The 18,504-nt window shown below is 33.2% G+C and overlaps 1 protein-coding gene and 1 long non-coding RNA gene across 2 annotated transcripts in view; one reads left to right on the top strand and one right to left on the bottom strand.

Annotated features, from left to right (window-relative positions):
- LOC138179315 (uncharacterized) overlaps window positions 1-18,504 on the top strand; it is a 92,962-nt gene that overhangs the window by 1,879 nt on the left and 72,579 nt on the right. The window contains exons 3-4 of the long non-coding RNA XR_011173012.1: window positions 7,746-7,898; window positions 9,424-9,533. This is a non-coding gene — a long non-coding RNA (uncharacterized LOC138179315). The remainder of the gene's footprint in view (window positions 1-7,745; window positions 7,899-9,423; window positions 9,534-18,504) is intronic.
- Window positions 1,042-4,452, bottom strand: hd (humpty dumpty). Its single transcript, XM_069111962.1, has 8 exons — window positions 4,367-4,452; window positions 4,146-4,292; window positions 3,244-3,871; window positions 2,806-3,134; window positions 2,528-2,733; window positions 2,253-2,456; window positions 2,000-2,186; window positions 1,042-1,920 (listed from the first exon to the last, which is right to left on the bottom strand). Exons 3-8 carry the CDS (start codon window positions 3,843-3,845, stop codon window positions 1,745-1,747), a joined length of 1,704 nt encoding a protein of 567 aa, XP_068968063.1. The 5' UTR covers window positions 3,846-3,871; window positions 4,146-4,292; window positions 4,367-4,452; the 3' UTR covers window positions 1,042-1,744.

Here is an 18,504-nt window from a genome sequence, read left to right as displayed (position 1 = left end):
GCTGTGAAATTCTAAAATATCGCATGATCACAAATTGCCGTGCATCTCTTTCAGGGGAAATTAATTATGTACTTGATAATTAAAATTTTTAACATCACTTCAGTCACATCGTTGTATTTATTTTTATTTATATATTAATCGAATTCCCTTTTTCGCGTTCTTGCTAGTTTCATGTGAGGTAAGATTTGTTCCATTCTCACTTTACGGCTAACACTACTTTCAGCTATCTTTAAGAGTACGATAACGATTGCGATAGCATTATAAAGAAATTTGGCTTTGAATCAAGAAAGTCAATTTTTAAATGGAAGGTAAAGGAAATTCCTAGTATACGAATGTCGCTTTTACCAACACCATTGGGGGCAATATTATCAGTGCATTATTCGATTCGAAAATTGAACTCGCATAAAAGACCTTGGAACATGAAACTGCTCGTTGAAGAGAATCGCAATACGATGAGCACAGACTGCAATGGGTACTGACGTAATCATGACATGGATACATATGTACTCGTGCCCAATGTATGCGTAAAATATACAATATACATATGTTCACGTAAACTGTAATAGATTGCACAATTTGTAACATGATCAATAAAATTTTAAAAAATTTTTCTTGCAAAATAAAAATCTTTTACAGTATAATTGAAATATTAGATAAAATATAAATTTAAATATTATATTTCTAAATAGTCGAAAAAATATTTCTATCTTCATTAAACTAAATATTTACCGAAGAAAAATAAGCAAAACAATACCTTATTACAATAAATTGATTGTTCACGCTCGAGGTGACCGGGCGACCAATTCGGGGGCAGCGAGCGAATATCGATTCGTTATTTTTAGGGGTAGTCCATCCGCGAACCCCACCTTCGTCGCGCCCCCGTTTGAAAATTTGTCTGTAATGAATTATTGTTACGTATATTTTCGCAGGACCAATATATTCTGTGAGTAGTTAAACAAAAAACACCAAAAGTGAAGAATATCAAATAAAAATATAGCAACACTATTTTTATACAATTTTTATTAACAATGTTTTTTTGTAAATTTAATACAATTTTTAGATATTACAAAACATTTTTACCGATAAAAATTAATTTTATTTCTATTAAAATTATATAAGTTATAATAGTTTATTTATTTATTATTTTCTGCACATGTTTTATATAAAAACTAACTTGCATCTTCTGTGCATCTACAGTGCATCTACAGTGCATCTACTGTAATTAATTAACAAATATAATTAGATTGAAACAATGGTAAGATAGAATGTAGTTTTAAGTATTTAAATTTTATAGCGACTTTGTTTTAAAACAGATCGAATAAACGATCATCATTTATTGTTAAATATTTATTACACAGTAAAATAACTGTTTATATTAAAAATTTTCACAAATTATGGTTATTCTACTGATTTTAATATAGTGCCAGTTTTGTAAATGATCTGTTATACATTTAATCATTATTGTAGTCAATGTATAATTTCAATAGCAATGGTAATAATTATTACTGCCCTAATTAATATTATGTTAACATCGGATGATCCTCATATTTAATATTTTAATTTGATGTTCACTGGCCCAATGAATTTTAAATCTCCAAATAACTTTGATTAATTGATTTTATTGACGATTAGTTTTGAGAATAAATCATATTATCCTAATATCTAAATTCTTTTCTTCAAACTAATTAATAAATATAATCAATTAAAACTTTGCTATAATCTCCTATATTATTACAATTATTTGTCAAGACCATGTATAGGAATTATTTGAAAATTTAATATTTTCTATAATTTGAATATTTGTTGGGTTAGGACTACAAAAATCCTTTAATAACTCGCTACTGAATCCACAATCGCTCAAATTCTCTTTACCAAAAACATTTTCTGGAATTTTTGGTATATTTCCTAATTCCATTTGTTCTGTGAAAATACAAACATTATATACTGTTCATATGATTTTTATATAAACAATCATAATTTTATGGAAGAAAACATTTACCAAAATTATTTTTCATTGCTGAAAATGAAGTTGTTGAGTGTAACCGTGCACAACTCGCAGAATATTGTTCTAACTGACTAGATTTCATTAAAGAACAGAGTGAAGGTAAGACATGTGGTAGGAGGGGCCCTTTTAATTCCAGAGAAAAATATTTTTCACTGTCAACACGAACTATGCTTTCTTTAACCTGTAAAAAATGAAAATAATTTATAATTCTATTATGTATCACAACTGTAGATATAAAATATTTTACCCTAATTGGCTTTAATGTTGCACCGTGAAAAGCTACTGGTGATAAAAGAGTTGGAGGTACTCCTGCTAAAGGACCAGTTGTTGTAATAGCAGATTTACAATTAATTAAGAAGTTAAATAAAGCTTGTGACTCTACACCTTTTACAAAAATCAAGGATTGTTTCATATTGTCCAGTTCAGTTTCTTTTTCTAATGTCATTCTTGCCTAGAGAAATATCTTAAAAAATTAGTATCGGTATAGAAATAAAAAAAAAATTGTACATGCTGTAAAATTACTTGAGAATTATTAATTTTACGAATTTCAGAATTTTCAACTCCTAAACTCTGCAGCCATTCATCTTGTGTTTCATCTTCCTCATCATCAAGATTTTGATTCTCTGTATAGCTCAATGATGTAGCTGAATCTGCTGTATCACATCCTGAATCAGTTACATCTGATTGCCGTTTACAATCTTTTCTCAAAGGCATTGTATATTCAATTTCTATGAAACATGTGCAAATGAAAAATAAAATGATGTCAAAAATTTTCACTACATATTATAATTTGTTCATACCTTCCTGTTTTAAAGACTGTCGAAAGCCACGTGTTGTAGGTGTTAAAAGTGCATGAGCTTCAGAAATTCCACAAATTCCAGCAGCACGGAATAATACAGTAAAATTGGTCGCACAAACATAAAAATATGGACATTGTCGTGCTCTCAATAAATGAAAAAGTGACCTAAAGCTTTCACTCCATTCTTTGTATAAAGCTTCTTTAATGAGCATGTTGTTTACTATCATAGAATTACTCGTTAAATTTGCACTTACTTTCCCAGTAGAACGAGGAAATAACTCCAACCATGGTAATGAAGGGTGCTGCCATATTAAACAGCATTGGTGTAACCTGTTTAACAAATATTTTAATTGATATATATATTTTTTTTAAATTTAGTAAATATTTAATATATATATTTATTTATTAAATTAAAATATACAAAATATATAAAAATTACCTTGCATTTGGACTAGTATCTAAAGTTGAATGTTGTTCACTAATATCCAAACATCTTACGAAACCAGTAGTACCAGAAGCTTCTTCGCTAGTTTTCAATTTACAATTCCAAGGAAATGGTTTTGGAGACATAAATCTCATTTTAGTTTTTAAAGTCCAATCTATTGGAATATATTTTTCACCTTTCGGTATTTCTAAATCCAAAATATTCTTACTTGCTTCCAATTGTAAAAATGCATTGCTAAATGTTAAAGAACAATCATTTATTGAGTTTTCTGTTTCACTCACTTTTGGGACTTTTATTTTTAATAATTCAAATAGTGTATTATCATTACTAGCTTCTATGTCTGGAGGTGTTATATTAAACTTTTTATCTGTTTCATCTTTAATAAAAGGATTCTTTCGCTTTTGACCTACACAATGATTGGACACAATATTTTGATTATTGGATTTTTGTGTAGGCTCTGATTCTAAATTTTTTTTATTAATGCGTGTATTGTTTATACGTGCTTGTAGGGCACGCTTCTTCATTTTTAAACGATGCAACTGCATTACTTCGTCTGGTCTTTTCCATTCTGATTGCAATTTATTTCGATCCTCCATTAGTAATGGAAATGAATTTTGTCATGCTATCATACAAAAAAAATATAAATGATAATTAATAATAATGGTAATAATAACGTTTAATATTAAAAGATATAAATATAAAAAAGATATAACATTAATGTCCTTCTATATATTCTTAATATAATGCTGTAGAATTTAGCTTTTGCTATGTTCTGCACATTATCTATGGTTTTACTTGATAGGTTAAAGCAATAAATGTTTTATATTTCTGTTTATGATGTTTTAAATGATTCTTGACAATACTGAAAGAAGAATTATATGATAGAATATACACACCGTTTCTTAAAACCTGTTTATCAATCTGAAGATACTGTCAATTGAATAAAGATTCCCTCACTTGACACTATAAACAAGGCGGCCCCATGCACATTAGAAGAGTTTCAAACTTACTATAACCTGTTATAACGTACTAACAGCCAGTACCTAAATAGGACATACATATGTACTACATATGTGTCAGAATATGTCACACGTATCGGAATATAACGTATAATTACGATTGTAGAATAGATAATAAAATCAAAAATTATAATACAGACATATTTACAACTTTGCTGTACTTTAAACGATATTTGAAGTAGTAAGCTGCATTTGATCCGTCCAGGGATAAGAAATAAGCAGTTATTATATATACATACATATGTATACTTACGTACGTACGTTGTGTACGTTATAGAAGTTCATCGACTCCTTCAATCGCTACTTATAATTTCTCATTCAAATAATAAAAGTTTACTTAATCGGATATAAACTAAATTATCATTCCATTTTTTTCAATACATTTTTTTCAATAAATATCCTATGTAAATAAGTACAGTAATGTTCGGCTATGTGGCCAATGATCGAGATCAGGAGTAACGGAATGGCCATATATCTGGAGAGACGACTTTCCAACAATTGGACCAAATTATCCGACTTATGTTAATTGTACTGTGCTGTACCGTGTATGAATCGAAGGTAAGGATAAGAAGCAGGCAGTGCGAGTGAGATAGAATAAATAGAATGTAATATAACACAGTCGACGTGCAGTTTAGAGTGAGGCTTGAAGTCTTTTACCACTTCTACTTATATATACATACGTATATTTCTTTAGTTTAAAAAATTGTTCAGTAAATACAATTATAAAAAAATTAAATCTATTAGCAACCAGACGTGGGCATTATTGAAATAAAGTATTTACAAAATGATTATTTAAATTTTTTTGTAAGCTTATTATAATCAATTCCACATTAGGAGTTGCGAGTAACACAATATAAATAACATTATTTAAACTTAACACAACATATCTTTAATATATTTAACTTAATTCTCTTGGCAAAAGATTGATCACTTTTTACACTTTGTTGCCAGATTTTTCCAATGCATCCTTATCATCATTCACAGAATTCGTCGTCCGAAACCATAACATCTGTGACGTAATATTCGTTGCCAATGCTATGATACCTTTAAAAACATTTATCAATACATTGTGAAGAGTTCTTGGTGCCAGTAAAAATTTTTTATGACTTTCATATATTGTCAAAGTGAAAAAAGATTTCATAATGGCATCTTCAGGGAAGAGATACACAGTGACTGTGGGAAAATGTTTAGAAATTCTGGAGAAGTTAGAAGAGTGTTTAAGTATCAATGATCTTGCTATCAAATATGGTATAAGTAAAAAAACCATAAGAAGGTACAAGCAGCAATCGACATCTATTCGTGAATTGAGCGAAAATCCGATGCGTGCACAGTCTAAGAGGCAACGGGCATCTTCGTATGAAGATATGGAAGTCCGATTACGAATGGTTCTTAGCAAGGCGAGCGTTAGGAGATATCGTACCAAATGCATTACTACGGAAAAAGGCGAAGGAGCTTGAAAATGAACTTGGCAGTTTATCAAATTTTACGGCCAGTCAAGAATGGTTCTAACATTTTAAATCCAGATACGGAATACGTCAAGTATCCAAACATGAAGAGAGAGCTGATCCTGATGAATTAGCGACACAAAACTTCACTGAACAATTAACAGAAATTTTGCATAACAAAGATCTTAAGGAAGACGATATTTATAACATGGATGAAACAAGTTTAATGCGGGAAGCTCTTGCACAGAAAACGTTAACCCATCGAGGTGGATGATGGGTGGATGGCAGTAAAATGGGAAAAGATCATGTAACTGTGGCATTTTGTGCCAATTCCACAGGTACACATAAATTACCGCTGCTCTTTTTCACAGATATGCCAGTCCGAGAGCATTTGAATTTTTTCTCATCTGTGATATTAAAGATTGTATAGATTTTATTGCAAAATCACGGAGCGATGTAATACCGAGAAGTATTAAAAATGCGTAGAGGAAACTTTTGAAACGTCAATCGTCGTGTGAAAATTTCGAAGCGGGTCCAAGGATCGAAACTCAGGACCAAATTTGTAAAAATAAAATTTTGAATCCAAAAGAGATAGCAGAGCGGATTACGGAATGCGAAAAAGAAGAGTCTATTGTACAGAATACAATGGAATCATCAAAAGAAATAATAAACACAGAACTAGAAAGTGAAATGGGGACAAAGAAATAGTCCACATGTCTTATAATCTGGAAAAATAGTTCCTAACAAAGAACCTGATTATATTGCATTCCATACGAAGATTTTAATAGATATCTATAATAATAAAAGATAATTTAAATATTTTCAATTTATTGACAATTGCTTATCTTTATTTCTTTATATTTATTGTCATCATTATTATTAAACGCTACAAATACAATCTGATTACATATATATATATGTATTCTGTCAGTTTTTCAAAATCTTCCACTTCGTCAATTAAACATTGCCTATTTAACTTACAATTAATACAAAAATGAATACAAATGTAAACGTGTTTGGTATTATTTTAATCGTACGACTCTCAATGGTTCGTCTAAGATCATCTCGTAACAATATAACAAAAAATAAAGAAAATTATATTTTTCGATATTAAATCGAGTTACGTCAATACAATACATATCTCACACCGAGGTTTGCCTCGAGAATGTCTCCCGGTTGTGTCCGGACAAATTTCTGGTCATATATTCATGGTATACATATATACACAATACATTTATGTGTCACGCGAAGGAAAATATATATTATAAAATATATATTATATCTTATATGTTAAAAAATTTCATATTTACATATAGTTGTAAATGTAGATTCATACTTAAAATTTTAATTGTAAATGGACAAATACAGTACATATGAAGTGAGTTATTGAGACAAATTTGCGAAAAAGGTATTGTCATCTCACAATCTAACATGTTAGTGCGATTGCTACAATTATTATTCAAATTGTTTTTTTGTAAATCAATAATGCAGGATGTGTTTTTATTAATTTTTTAGGCCAGTCTAGTATTGAAATCATTGAGCCGTTTCGAACCCGCCATTCCGCTGTTGATCATTACTTGTTAGTATTTATAGTAACTAAGATTTACGAAAATGGTTTAAACGAAAAATTTACAGTAATAAATATAGCAACTGAACCAATTACACAAAAATTCTCAAGGAAAGTACTATTTATTTTTAAATAAAATTTGAAATAATAAAAATTATCATTGTTACTTCCTTGATTATTGTTTTAGAAAGCACAAGTTTTGAATATTCAAAAGTCATAGCAAACGATATTTTTAGAATAACAACACCATAAGAAATAGACCTTGAAGCAAATTAATCTTGTAAAGCAGTCATTCTCAAAAGTTGCGTCCTGACGTAAAATTATAGATGCGTTTTCTTTTTTTTTAATCACACAGTCATATCTGCTATTGTAAATTTTAATGTTTGTATATAAATAACGTCAAAATATCTGTACCTTCTCTAAAATGTGCCAGGATTAAAAAAAAGTTGGGAACCACTATTGTAGACAAAGGCAAGGTGTTTACTTCAACAGAATTTTCGGTTATATCGACAGACCTTACTCAGTAGGACGTTAGTCCAGAGCTGCTATTCGCAGTGTTAAGACATGAAGCGAAGAGTGAGGTGTCAGCAAGCATCGGTGCTGAATTGTTAATACAAGGTATGGCAACCAAAATTAATAAGCGAAGATGAAGATTAAGAAGAAAATATTGTACATAGTTTGATTGATTTTCGATAAAAAACAAAATCGTTTCTTTCCGATTAGGAACACGTTATTTGATTTGACGAAATTAAAATTAACAGAATTTCATATAATTAACGCTCTTGGCCAGGGACTCAGAAAGTGAGAACTTCATTCGTATTAAGCAAATATTGGAATCAACAAACAGATCTTTGTCGTATTCCTTTCTTTTCAGCGCTTTTTATTTTTTTTAAAGTCATCCTAGTTCGACTAATGCTTTCTATTCTTCTCATACATTATATGTATAAACGAAACAGTTAAAACAAGTTCCATAGAAAAACGGTAACGACGGCATTTTCTTGCAAGTTCACTTATATTGGTAAATTTTCCGTATAAAATCTAAATCAGCTTATATCGATTTACACATACGAAAACTGTAAATTCGAAATATTGATTTTCAAGTGTATGTTGAAACCGATTTGTCCAACACGTATTTAATTTTATTACTTTCAATAGACGGTTCTTATAGACTTTTGTAAGCTAAACACGAATCTCCAAACCGTTTTTTCCTAGAATTCATAGTTTTCGGAAAAATTAATTTTAAAAAACATTGCAAATCTTCGACTTTGGAAATGTTTTGTACTTTTATAGTAGCAGCCATCGAGTTGCTGTTAAAGTGAAAAAATTTTGTGTACTGTCCCGAATAAAATGATATATTTTGCTATTGCATTATAACCATTTAAACATGTTTAAATAAGGATCAAAGCGAAAAGAACACCTAAAACACACCATTCTTTGCTTACATTTCTCAGTTTATTTCCAAAACTAAAGGTCTAGGAGAAAATCTCACCTTAGCACGCGATAGAGCAGGCATTTTTGCTACAGGAAAACACCAAGAAAAACTAAAAGGTTATGTTCTAATTTCAATGTAAAAGCGAAATAGTTTGGCAAAACATATAGCGGTAACTGAAGGTCAAGGTTTAATGGTTCCATTGTGCTGAGCAACAGACAAGGCAACCGTAAACATTGTGTATCATTTCCGTCGCCACGTATTTTGTCAAATTTTTTCGCTTTACGTTGGAATCAAAACATGATCTTAAATTTTTCCTGATGCTTTCCTTAGCAAAAATGTCTGCCTTCTCACGTGATATGGTTAGATTTTCTTTCAGATTTTTAGTTTTTGAGATAAATTAGAAAATGTAAGCAAAACATACTGCGTTTCAGGTATCTCTTTCACTTTGATTATTATTTAAACACATTTAAATGGTTATAGTGCAATAACAAAATATGTTATTTCATTGGCTGTTATCGTAAAGATCCACAAAATATCTTCAAAGTTGAAAATTTGCAATTTTTCTCAAAATTGGTTTTTCCAGAAACTGACAGTCCCAGGAAGATACGCTTTTCAAATTCGTGTTTAAGCTATAATAGTGTACGAGAGTCACTTACTGAAGATTGCAAAATTGAAAGAATGTTAAAATTTAGTAAAAGTTATCAACTACAGATTGTCGACACATGGCGACATTGCCGACTACTTCAATGATGGCGACACTATCGACCATCGAAAAATAGGCGCACAACTCGACAAGCACGGGGATTTCTATGCATACGTAGGTAAGCGTCCTTTCTTTGAAAGTATACTTTCGTTGATGACATAACTGATCCTCTTTTCTGATCGCGAATAACATGAGATGATCATGAGATTGAAACATGTTATGAATAATAAATTATATAATTGTTCTTCAATATTGAAAGAGTTGTGCTATGTTTAGGTAAACAATGTTTCTTCTTTTAATTTTCCATGAAATTTAAATATACATATACTTGATAAATTTAAAAAGAATTTATCATTTTTAAAATTTATATAACTCAAAAATAAATACATATCGTTGTTTAGTATATACTGATATATATTTAAATAAAGTCACTTTCAGAAATATTATAAATCTCGGTTAATCGTAAAAAAATTAGGTTTATCCATTGTTTTTTATAAAACGTTATTTATTGTACTTTAAAACTACAATGCTGCTAATTTAATCAATTTTTGTAAATGTATTTTGTAAATATAGGTTATACAACATAAAAATATTAAAAACACATTGTATCATACTTTTTATTAATTAAACATAGGGTGCACATCCTTCTTATAGGCTTGCCCTCCTGATTCTTACATATCTCCAAATGGTGGGCCACCTTCGTCGTTTTCTTCGGATGGTTGTCGGGCACAGTATTTTCTGAGGACCATTCGGAAACGAGAATTTCCTAAAATTTTCTTATCGGTATTTTTTCGTTTGTGGCTGTTCGGTACACAATATGAGCATTTACTATAGTTGTTCCTAAGAGTAAATGTAGTGTTAATTTCCGATACCACTTGATGCTTTTCCGTATAGTAGTGGCATATGAGACCATCTGGTCAGTTCTGTCGATACCAATTTTTCTATTATTATATGCAATTACTGCCAAAGATTTCTGTTTCGAAGGACATCCGTGAAGTGTAGAATTTGAATTTGATCATAATGGGTGCATGTTTTGTTGATAATATTCTAACATTTCGAACATCTCTCCATTTGAGGATCACAATACCGTTCTTATCTTCTCGTGCTATCATTTCACCTTTCTTCAACGGGTATGACATTACGGAATGGGGCATATATTTTTTGTTGTGCCGTACAGTTCCAACGACATGCGTCCTAAAATTTAAAAATTTCACTGCTAACTGATAGCTCGTATAAAAGTTGTCGACGAACAAAGTTCGTCTTTCATTTAGCAATTTATCTGCAAGTTCAATGCAGACGTTTTCAGCTATGCCAACTTGCTTATTTTCGATGATTTCTCGTCCAGAATATACCTTTATAGACCATGTGTAACCTTCGGTGGAACACAATTTGAATAGTTTTATACCATACTTATGTGATTTCGTCGGTATGTATTGCCGGAATATTAGTCGTCCCCTCCAAGGAACCATTGTCTCGTCGACTACAATATCTTTGCCTGGTGAAAAAATTTGTTGGTAATTGTCTGTCAATATGTTTATGAGTGGTAAAACTTTTCCAAGTCTGTTACTCTGTTCTATAGTTTCGTTATTTGCAAAATGCAAGTTTGCCAATAGCAATTCGAAACGATTACGGGACATTCTGCAGCGTGGAAACGGAAAATTGTAAAGACGGTTCGTTGACCAACATATAATAAGCGGTGTCTGTACTAGACCTATTCAAACCATTAGTTCGATAAATTTTATCATTTCCTTGGATGTGGTTGGTTTCCACCTCTTATGTCGAGTTTAACCGGTCACTTCATGTTGGTGTAATGTTTGCTCTGCATATCTATTAGTCTCTGTGACTAAAAGGCTTATCACTTTTTCATTAACGAGTAACGAACACACTTCACTTGTGCTAATGTCAGACGGCAAATCCATCAGAAGTCCGCTTTTTCCGGTGAACGGAAATGTCTGTTGCCTGTTAGCGAATTCATTCCATTCAATATCGTTCAACGAATTATCAATAGAGTCGAATTTCTCTTCTTCGTTTATAGCAAGTTCTTCCAACATGTCTTTGAGGTCTTCGCTTGCACATGTTTCCTCAATATTCGAACTCGATGAAATTCTATTTATAATTTTTTTTCTAAAATTTACTACTTCGTCATCACTACTCTCCTCACTTTCAAATATATTTTCACGCTGTTTTCTGAACGTTTTGAGGATGAAAAAATCACTAATGTACGTCTCACAAGTATGCTTCTCGACTAAATCAATGATCTGAGATATCTGCCATGAGATCCCTCGGAATACTTTAGCTGGAAAGTTTATCGTTTTCTCCATTTCAGAACTAAATATATTCTTTACAATGAATCGAAGACAATAAACAATGAATCACGCTGGGCAACGAACGTGTTAGATTACAGACTGTCTTATTTTAAATTAATATATAAAACTATTAAATGCATAAATCATATGTATTTCCAATATACCTTCTTGATTTTATATTTAGAATCTTATGAACATCTTTACACGTTATCTAGTCCTAGAATTTCTAAAGCTTTGAAATTTTATAATGATTTAATAAGCATGTCTGCAATCTGGTCATCAGTAGAAATTTTCTCTATATCAATCTTCTTTCTTATAATCAGAAACAGAATGGTAACTGATACTTATATGTTCAGAATGTTTAGAAAATTGTCCTCCTTTGTTAGCTATTGCTCTAATATTATCCTCATAGATATTTATAGGTCCTTTCACATTCACATTAAAAATTTCTTTAGTAGGCAAAATCTGTGCAATTAACTAAAGCATAGTATTCAGTATGAGTTGAATCTCTGGAGATAGTCTTTTGTTTCTGTGACCTCCATAAATCTGTATTTCCAAATACACAAACAAATATTCCTTTTGTGGATTTTTTGTCAACTATACCTGCTACCCATGCTTCAACCAAGGTCAGTCAGTGTTTACATAAGCATCCATTTTTTCATTATAACTTGAATCATACATTAATTTTATAGAACTAGTGTAAGACAAATATTTAAAAACACGTAATGAATATTTGTAGTGTGTACTGTTTTGACTGTTCTGATGACTTAAATAATTTACTAGGAAGGATACATCCAGCTAAGTTTCATTTGCTACATATACATAATGAAGTTTCAATTGAATTTCTATATATGCTTCAATTGTTTATCTATACTTTCTGTTTGGGTTCTAGTTTTAGATTTATTTCCATATGAATATCATGATTTCTGAATTCTAACTGCATATTTTTCAGCACAGCCTTTTATGTAATTTTTCTGACTTAAAAGCATTTTCATTTCATCTTTATAATATCCCACTTCAATTCCTAAACATTGATTTACTAGGCATAAATCATTAACTTAACATTAACTTAATTTTTTTATAGTTTTTATATTAGTACTAGAAATCAATAGATCATCTACATATAAAATTATGGAAATCTTATTTCTATATATTTCTTCTATATAGAAATAATAATCACAGTTCCATCTTTTAAAGTTTGAAATTATATAATTATTATTATATGTATGCTATAGTTTATATATGAAATCGTGAAAATGACAGCACTCGTGCCAATCGTGTGGACTTTCTCTGTAAAAAAAACATACTTCGTTTATTTTGATTTTGTAATTATCAGGAGGGTAAACGTATACCTTAGACTTAACTTTAGAAATGGCGTTCGAACATCCATTTGCTTGCAGATTAGATTGGCATGAATCATTAACTTTTCGAGTAGATATTTAATGTAAGATAAATTTTGAGTGCTTCTTGAAACCCTTTTCGCGGTTTTACAAATTGTAATGACTCCTTCTATTTTGAGAATTTTCATTTTCATTATTGGTTCTAACAAAAAGTATTCGATTTTTTATCCTTATCAGTTTAGATGAAATTCCATCGTTCTCTAAGTGTAACGCACAGTTAACTTCTTTTTCATTGTTTTAACTATGTAACCAATTGCGTACATAAGAGATTATTTCGGTGCTATATTTGCAGTATGACCATTCGTTGGATCCTACATAATCATGCTCAAAAGAAACAATGCTGAGAAAATTTTTCTATATTTCCTTTTTATACTTTTCTATGTCTATTTTCAAATGATTAATAGTGCGCTGTCTGTCCTTACGAACATTATGTTCAATATTCTCCGAAATAAGAAATCCGGAGATGTAAGACACGAATTCCATTATTCCTTGGGAGGTAATTCTATTTTCAAAGAATTCTCTAACCATCTCCGTTGTTATTGATGCCAAGCCGTGTGCATTAGTGTTCCATCCGACTGTAGCGATATTTCTCGTTCTCTTGAATCAATGAAATCAATTGATGAATGATTTCTTATGCATCGCTGTTGTGATCATTACCATAAAAAATGTAGCCCATTTAATATCGGTTTTGTGAAAGTCAAGCGAAAGTTGTCCTGGGAATCTTTTCCCTGATGGGTAGTCTTATGAGGTCGTAGATTATATTATTATTTATTTTAGTCCGTGCCTTTCGGCTTTGGACGACTTCCTTTTTACATTCAATGCCTTACAACACATGTATTCTTATTCTAGCACTCATTCCGTTTTTGGCTTTCGCTTCCTTGCTGTGCTCCCTTCCTGTCGTTCCTTCCCCTCTTCTGCTACTCTTCTCTTCCCTATTATCACCTTTAGTTCTACCCGTCCTTCTCCAGTCTCCTCTAGCACCTCTGCTATGCTCCTCGCTCCTCCTGTTATTTCGCATTCCTCTGTTATATGCTTTAAGTCTTCCTCTCCTTTCTTGCATAATCTGCATCTTCTTTCTTCCTCCTCTTTCCAGTGTTCCCTTGCCCTGGTTTTTGCTATGTTCCTGTAATATCTGTTGTACTTGGATTCCCTTATCCTTTTCTCCCTCTCCCCTGTTTCTCTTTTTCCTCTTTCTTCCATGATTTGGTTCGCTGTTATCCTTTCTTGTCTATCTCCTGCCTCCACTTGTGTCCTTCCCTCTCTCGCCTCCTCTAACCTCATCTTTCTTTTCCTTGCTATTTTCCCTTCTTGGCCCTTTCCCCAATTCCTTTCTCTCTCCTTTATACACTCCTTAGGTTGTAGATTATATTTAACTCAATTTCTCGGAGTGACCGTACTTCAGCTGTGCCAATGCTGCTCGTTTCTTCGCGACAAAACTGTCCATCGGCGTGGAAACATATTGTTTTGTGGCGAAAAACTTCATGTACGTCTGGTAGGTTTCGTTCCTTGGTACGAATGCGGTTCGAAGACGCCTTGTTTCACTCGTCGACGTCCTTCTTGGCGCCTTGCCACCAAATTGTGGTTTCTCTTTACAGTAGGAGCTGCAAGCCTCGTAGGGAGTTCTCTCCGCTAATATTTCCGATATCTTCGTATACTGCCATGCTATTGATAAATTCTTCCACAGTGACGCGAATCTTCTTTTGTATTGCGCAAAGCTCCCTTGCTGATTCCAGGTTTCGGATTGAAGTCTGGAGAGTTGCTCTTCCGTCATCTCGATAGCTATAACTCTTCTTAGACTGATCTGTGTAGGTGCGATTGGTTCCCGCGGTTTAGCTCTCATACTCTCTTTCGTGTTGGTGGATTTCGCGGGTCTTTAGTTAGATTCCAGTTATATAACGTTATCACGGTAGCTCGTGGAAAGAATGGAGAAAGGGTTGCCAGCATGGGACGCTCGTTTTACGTTTGAAAAATATAAGAAGTCGTCGACTCTCACTTTCCTGTTTATAATAAAATGAACTGAAACATGTGTAATATTTATTAGATATAGAAAAAGACACAAAATATTCTGTATTTACATAAACATTATGTATTTACGCACTTATTTTGCTAAAGCCAATATTTATCTTATTATAATATAGGTGTAAATACTACATAGAGAATTACGTTTTACGGTGATATAGTTTTATCACGCAGTTTCTACTACGTTCGAAAATAATCCGGGAAATGTGGGTGATTAATAAAATTATTTATTTCCCACAACTATCCTCTATTTTTGCAAGTCGATGGATTCTTTTCAAAGAAAGTCTTGAGATAGTTGTTGACAACTTCTATGGAACCGAAACTCTTACCATTCAAATTATTCTGCAGAGGCCAGGATGAGGTCGATAAGATTATCATTTTTTATATGAAGATTTTGTTCTATTGCTTGAGTTCACCGAAGAGGTTTGTACTATGATACCATTATTGAACGCCTCTGTATCGTAAGCAGCCCGGACAGATGCTAGCGATTGTAATTTTGCAAACTCAATCGGTTCACTACCTTCTTGACTCATTTCTGATGTTTCCGCCGACCGACTGTAGCGAATAATCTCAGAAATCCTGAGCTCGTCTGTCTACGGAATACTAGTTATATACGCACACGATAAGAGATTAGGATGTGTGTCCTCTCTTGGAGGATAAAGATCACGTTTCGACTAGATCATCCTATTCGATAATTGGCAACTAATGCAGACGCGCACGCTACCTCGGATATACAATTATTGGTAGAATGTATAGTAGTAGTACGATAATTTTTGCGAATTTGTTGAAAACTATAGTCGCTCAATACTTTTATGTATAGGAAAAAGTTGCTCAAATCGTTAAGTTTTGCAGGGTCATCATTAAAATTGGTGAAAAAGTACCTTTTCTACAGTTTTATCTATATATATATTTTTTTTGGCAAACGTCAAATGGGTTTACATATTTTTCTCACTTATTACGGCTTTTTTCCTTTCTCCACTGCCTTAAAATTGATTTCTTTAAGAGTCCCTCATACGGTCCAATGACTGCAACGTACTGCTACATTTTCTATTAATTTTCTTGCTATTATAGCAGAGTACTTTTTACACATTTCACGAGCTGAAATTCCTTTCTTCAGTAAGAAAATTATCGCATCTAGTTATGAAAATTATCGTATTTTGTAATAGATTGTGACGAAGCTTTCAACTTTGATACGTTGTCCCTAACGATTTACTTAAAATTGTTGTTAATGTCCTTCTTACAATATATGCTTGACAAATATAAACAAGCTTGGTCTTCATAGGTATAGTGTTTTGTCTTATTTTGAGCGAATTTGCTAAGTGTTCCGACATGAAGTTCATACTAAATCCGGTGTCAAGTAGCGCAATATCGAATTGGTTGTTGTTTCTTGTTTAGCACATTAATTTGAGCTGTAGTGATTAGGTCATTGTGTAATGCTTTGTAATCTGCTGGTCTGACATGTTCGGTCGACAATGGATCCGATTGTTGGCGTCATGGTTTAGATGCTCGTTTGCAATTAGGAGAGGTGCTTTGAGACGATGTTTTAATGGAGTCTTTGCTCTGTGTTTTGATTTATGCCCTTTTGACGAGTAGGTGAAGCATGAGTGGTAGAAGAGGGTGTAGTGGTTCGGCTGTGTGATGACGAGGATGCTGTACTGGAGAATGAGGAACGAGACCCTGTACGATGTTTTACTCTATGTAACATTGTGTGGTGTCGTTCTCCACACACACGGCATGAATGGGAGTGACAATCTTGCGCGGTATGTCCTGTCCGTAGGTAGTTGATGCATAAGACTTTTCCCTTGACCTCCTTAAGGCGTTTGCGAAGGGATTTGAGTTTGAAGATTTCACATCTCCAAATAGCGTGTGGCCCTTGGCAGGTGGGAAACGTTGGCGTAGCGGGTGTCGTAGTGAACACGTGCCTACGTGATGCGCGTTCGTGTAGGTTGGTTGTATCAGATGAGCTTCTTGGTTGTTTGACCTTGGTGATCGATCTGGTGCTTTTCGCCAATCGCTCAAGGAACTTCACTGTCGTATGTGTAAATCGGCTAAGTAGGGCGCCTCGTCTTCGCCTTAAAGTACTGATTCTTGCAGAGTGTGCCATGTTAGGCTTTAATCAATTGAGCGGATTTACCTTGTGTTATGCTTGTTGGCTAGTGTTCAGCGGCAGCGGGAGGTTGCGTGGGTTGCGTTCCTCGACCACCGGGTTATACTCTTCGAAGGTGATGCTCCTGACGTCACTGACTTCGCTGGAGTGATACACTTCCGCTACGGGACTTGACGTGATCACGTGGCACTGTGTGGTAACTGATGCGTACACTTTCCACTGTCACGTGATTCGGCTTGAAGGATCATGTATTTTCGATCAATCGCGGGGAGACGCAATAGCGAGGAAGCACGTCAACGGGAGTCGTAAATTCCCGTTACAATTATGATAATCGACACCACGAGTTGATCGATCCCCTGATTTCCGTTAAGATAATAGGGGTAGTTGAGAGGTTATAACACTGCGATTAACAGGGTTATAAAATGTATATTTTAACACTTAAGTTACACCGTTGCTTATGATATATATCGCCGACAATGATTTAGCGTATAGAGATGCGATGCACTGGTACACTATTCGTTGGTGATAGAGCAAGGTTTGTAGAGTTTTTGTTATCGTTGACGTAGCAATAAGGAAAAAGACAGAACGGAACTAACTCTCCGCTCTCATGCAATTACGGAGGAAAGCTCGGTGTGGGTGTGTTATTTTGAACAAAGAAAGTGGATTCGTTGCTTACACTTTTCGTTAGTGAGGTGAGAGCAACCATCTGCGACGTCCATTGGTTCTAATCGATGTTAATGAGAGATGAGAGGGAAAGGAAACCTCCTACCACTGTTGCTAGTTGTGGTCATTGTTTAAGGGGCAACTGGATTTTCCGTTAGCTAAATAACCGCCTTTTTCGTTAGGTCACCACCCGCTTTCTCCGCAATTCTTAAGAATGCATAATAAACCCAAGGGCCTCTCCAAAAACCAGATGTGCGCCGAAAATACTTCTAGGCCTAAGAAATCCTTTTTTTTTTTTAGAGTTTATTTACCAAGGTACAATTTTTAATACATATTGGATATTCACAATAAACTATGAATTTCGATAAGGTGTGTTAGGCAAAAGTACCGATACGCGACGGTACGACGTAGCCATACTATATTATGTGTCGGCGTTTTACATTTTTTGTGATTTTAAATCTATTCTTTGGATTTAAGCCGCTGGGGAGCGGAGCTTTTATGTAATTTTGTTTTTGGTTGATTTTTTTGTCCTGAAACTTGGTCGCAAAACAGGACTCATCGGTAGTTTACATTTTGGCGCTGTATGCCTTTGGG

Source organism: Bombus flavifrons, chromosome 4, assembly GCF_040668555.2.
Source record: "Bombus flavifrons isolate JBK064 chromosome 4, iyBomFlav1_principal, whole genome shotgun sequence".
Lineage (NCBI taxonomy): Eukaryota > Metazoa > Arthropoda > Insecta > Hymenoptera > Apidae > Bombus > Bombus flavifrons.
Note: the sequence above shows the minus strand (reverse complement) of the source record. Positions and strands in the feature narration are given on the sequence as shown.

What these genes read in the sequence shown, in the direction of transcription:
- hd (XM_069111962.1), bottom strand. Translation starts at nt 3,845, where the DNA reads ATGGAGGATCGAAATAAATTGCAATCAGAATGGAAAAGACCAGACGAA. An exon ending in CAACATTAAAGCCAATTAGG is followed by an intron (nt 2,187 to 2,252) that starts GTAAAATATTTT and finishes CATTTTTTACAG; the next exon opens with GTTAAAGAAAGCATAGTTCG. An exon ending in AGCAATGAAAAATAATTTTG is followed by an intron (nt 1,921 to 1,999) that starts GTAAATGTTTTC and finishes GTATTTTCACAG; the next exon opens with AACAAATGGAATTAGGAAAT.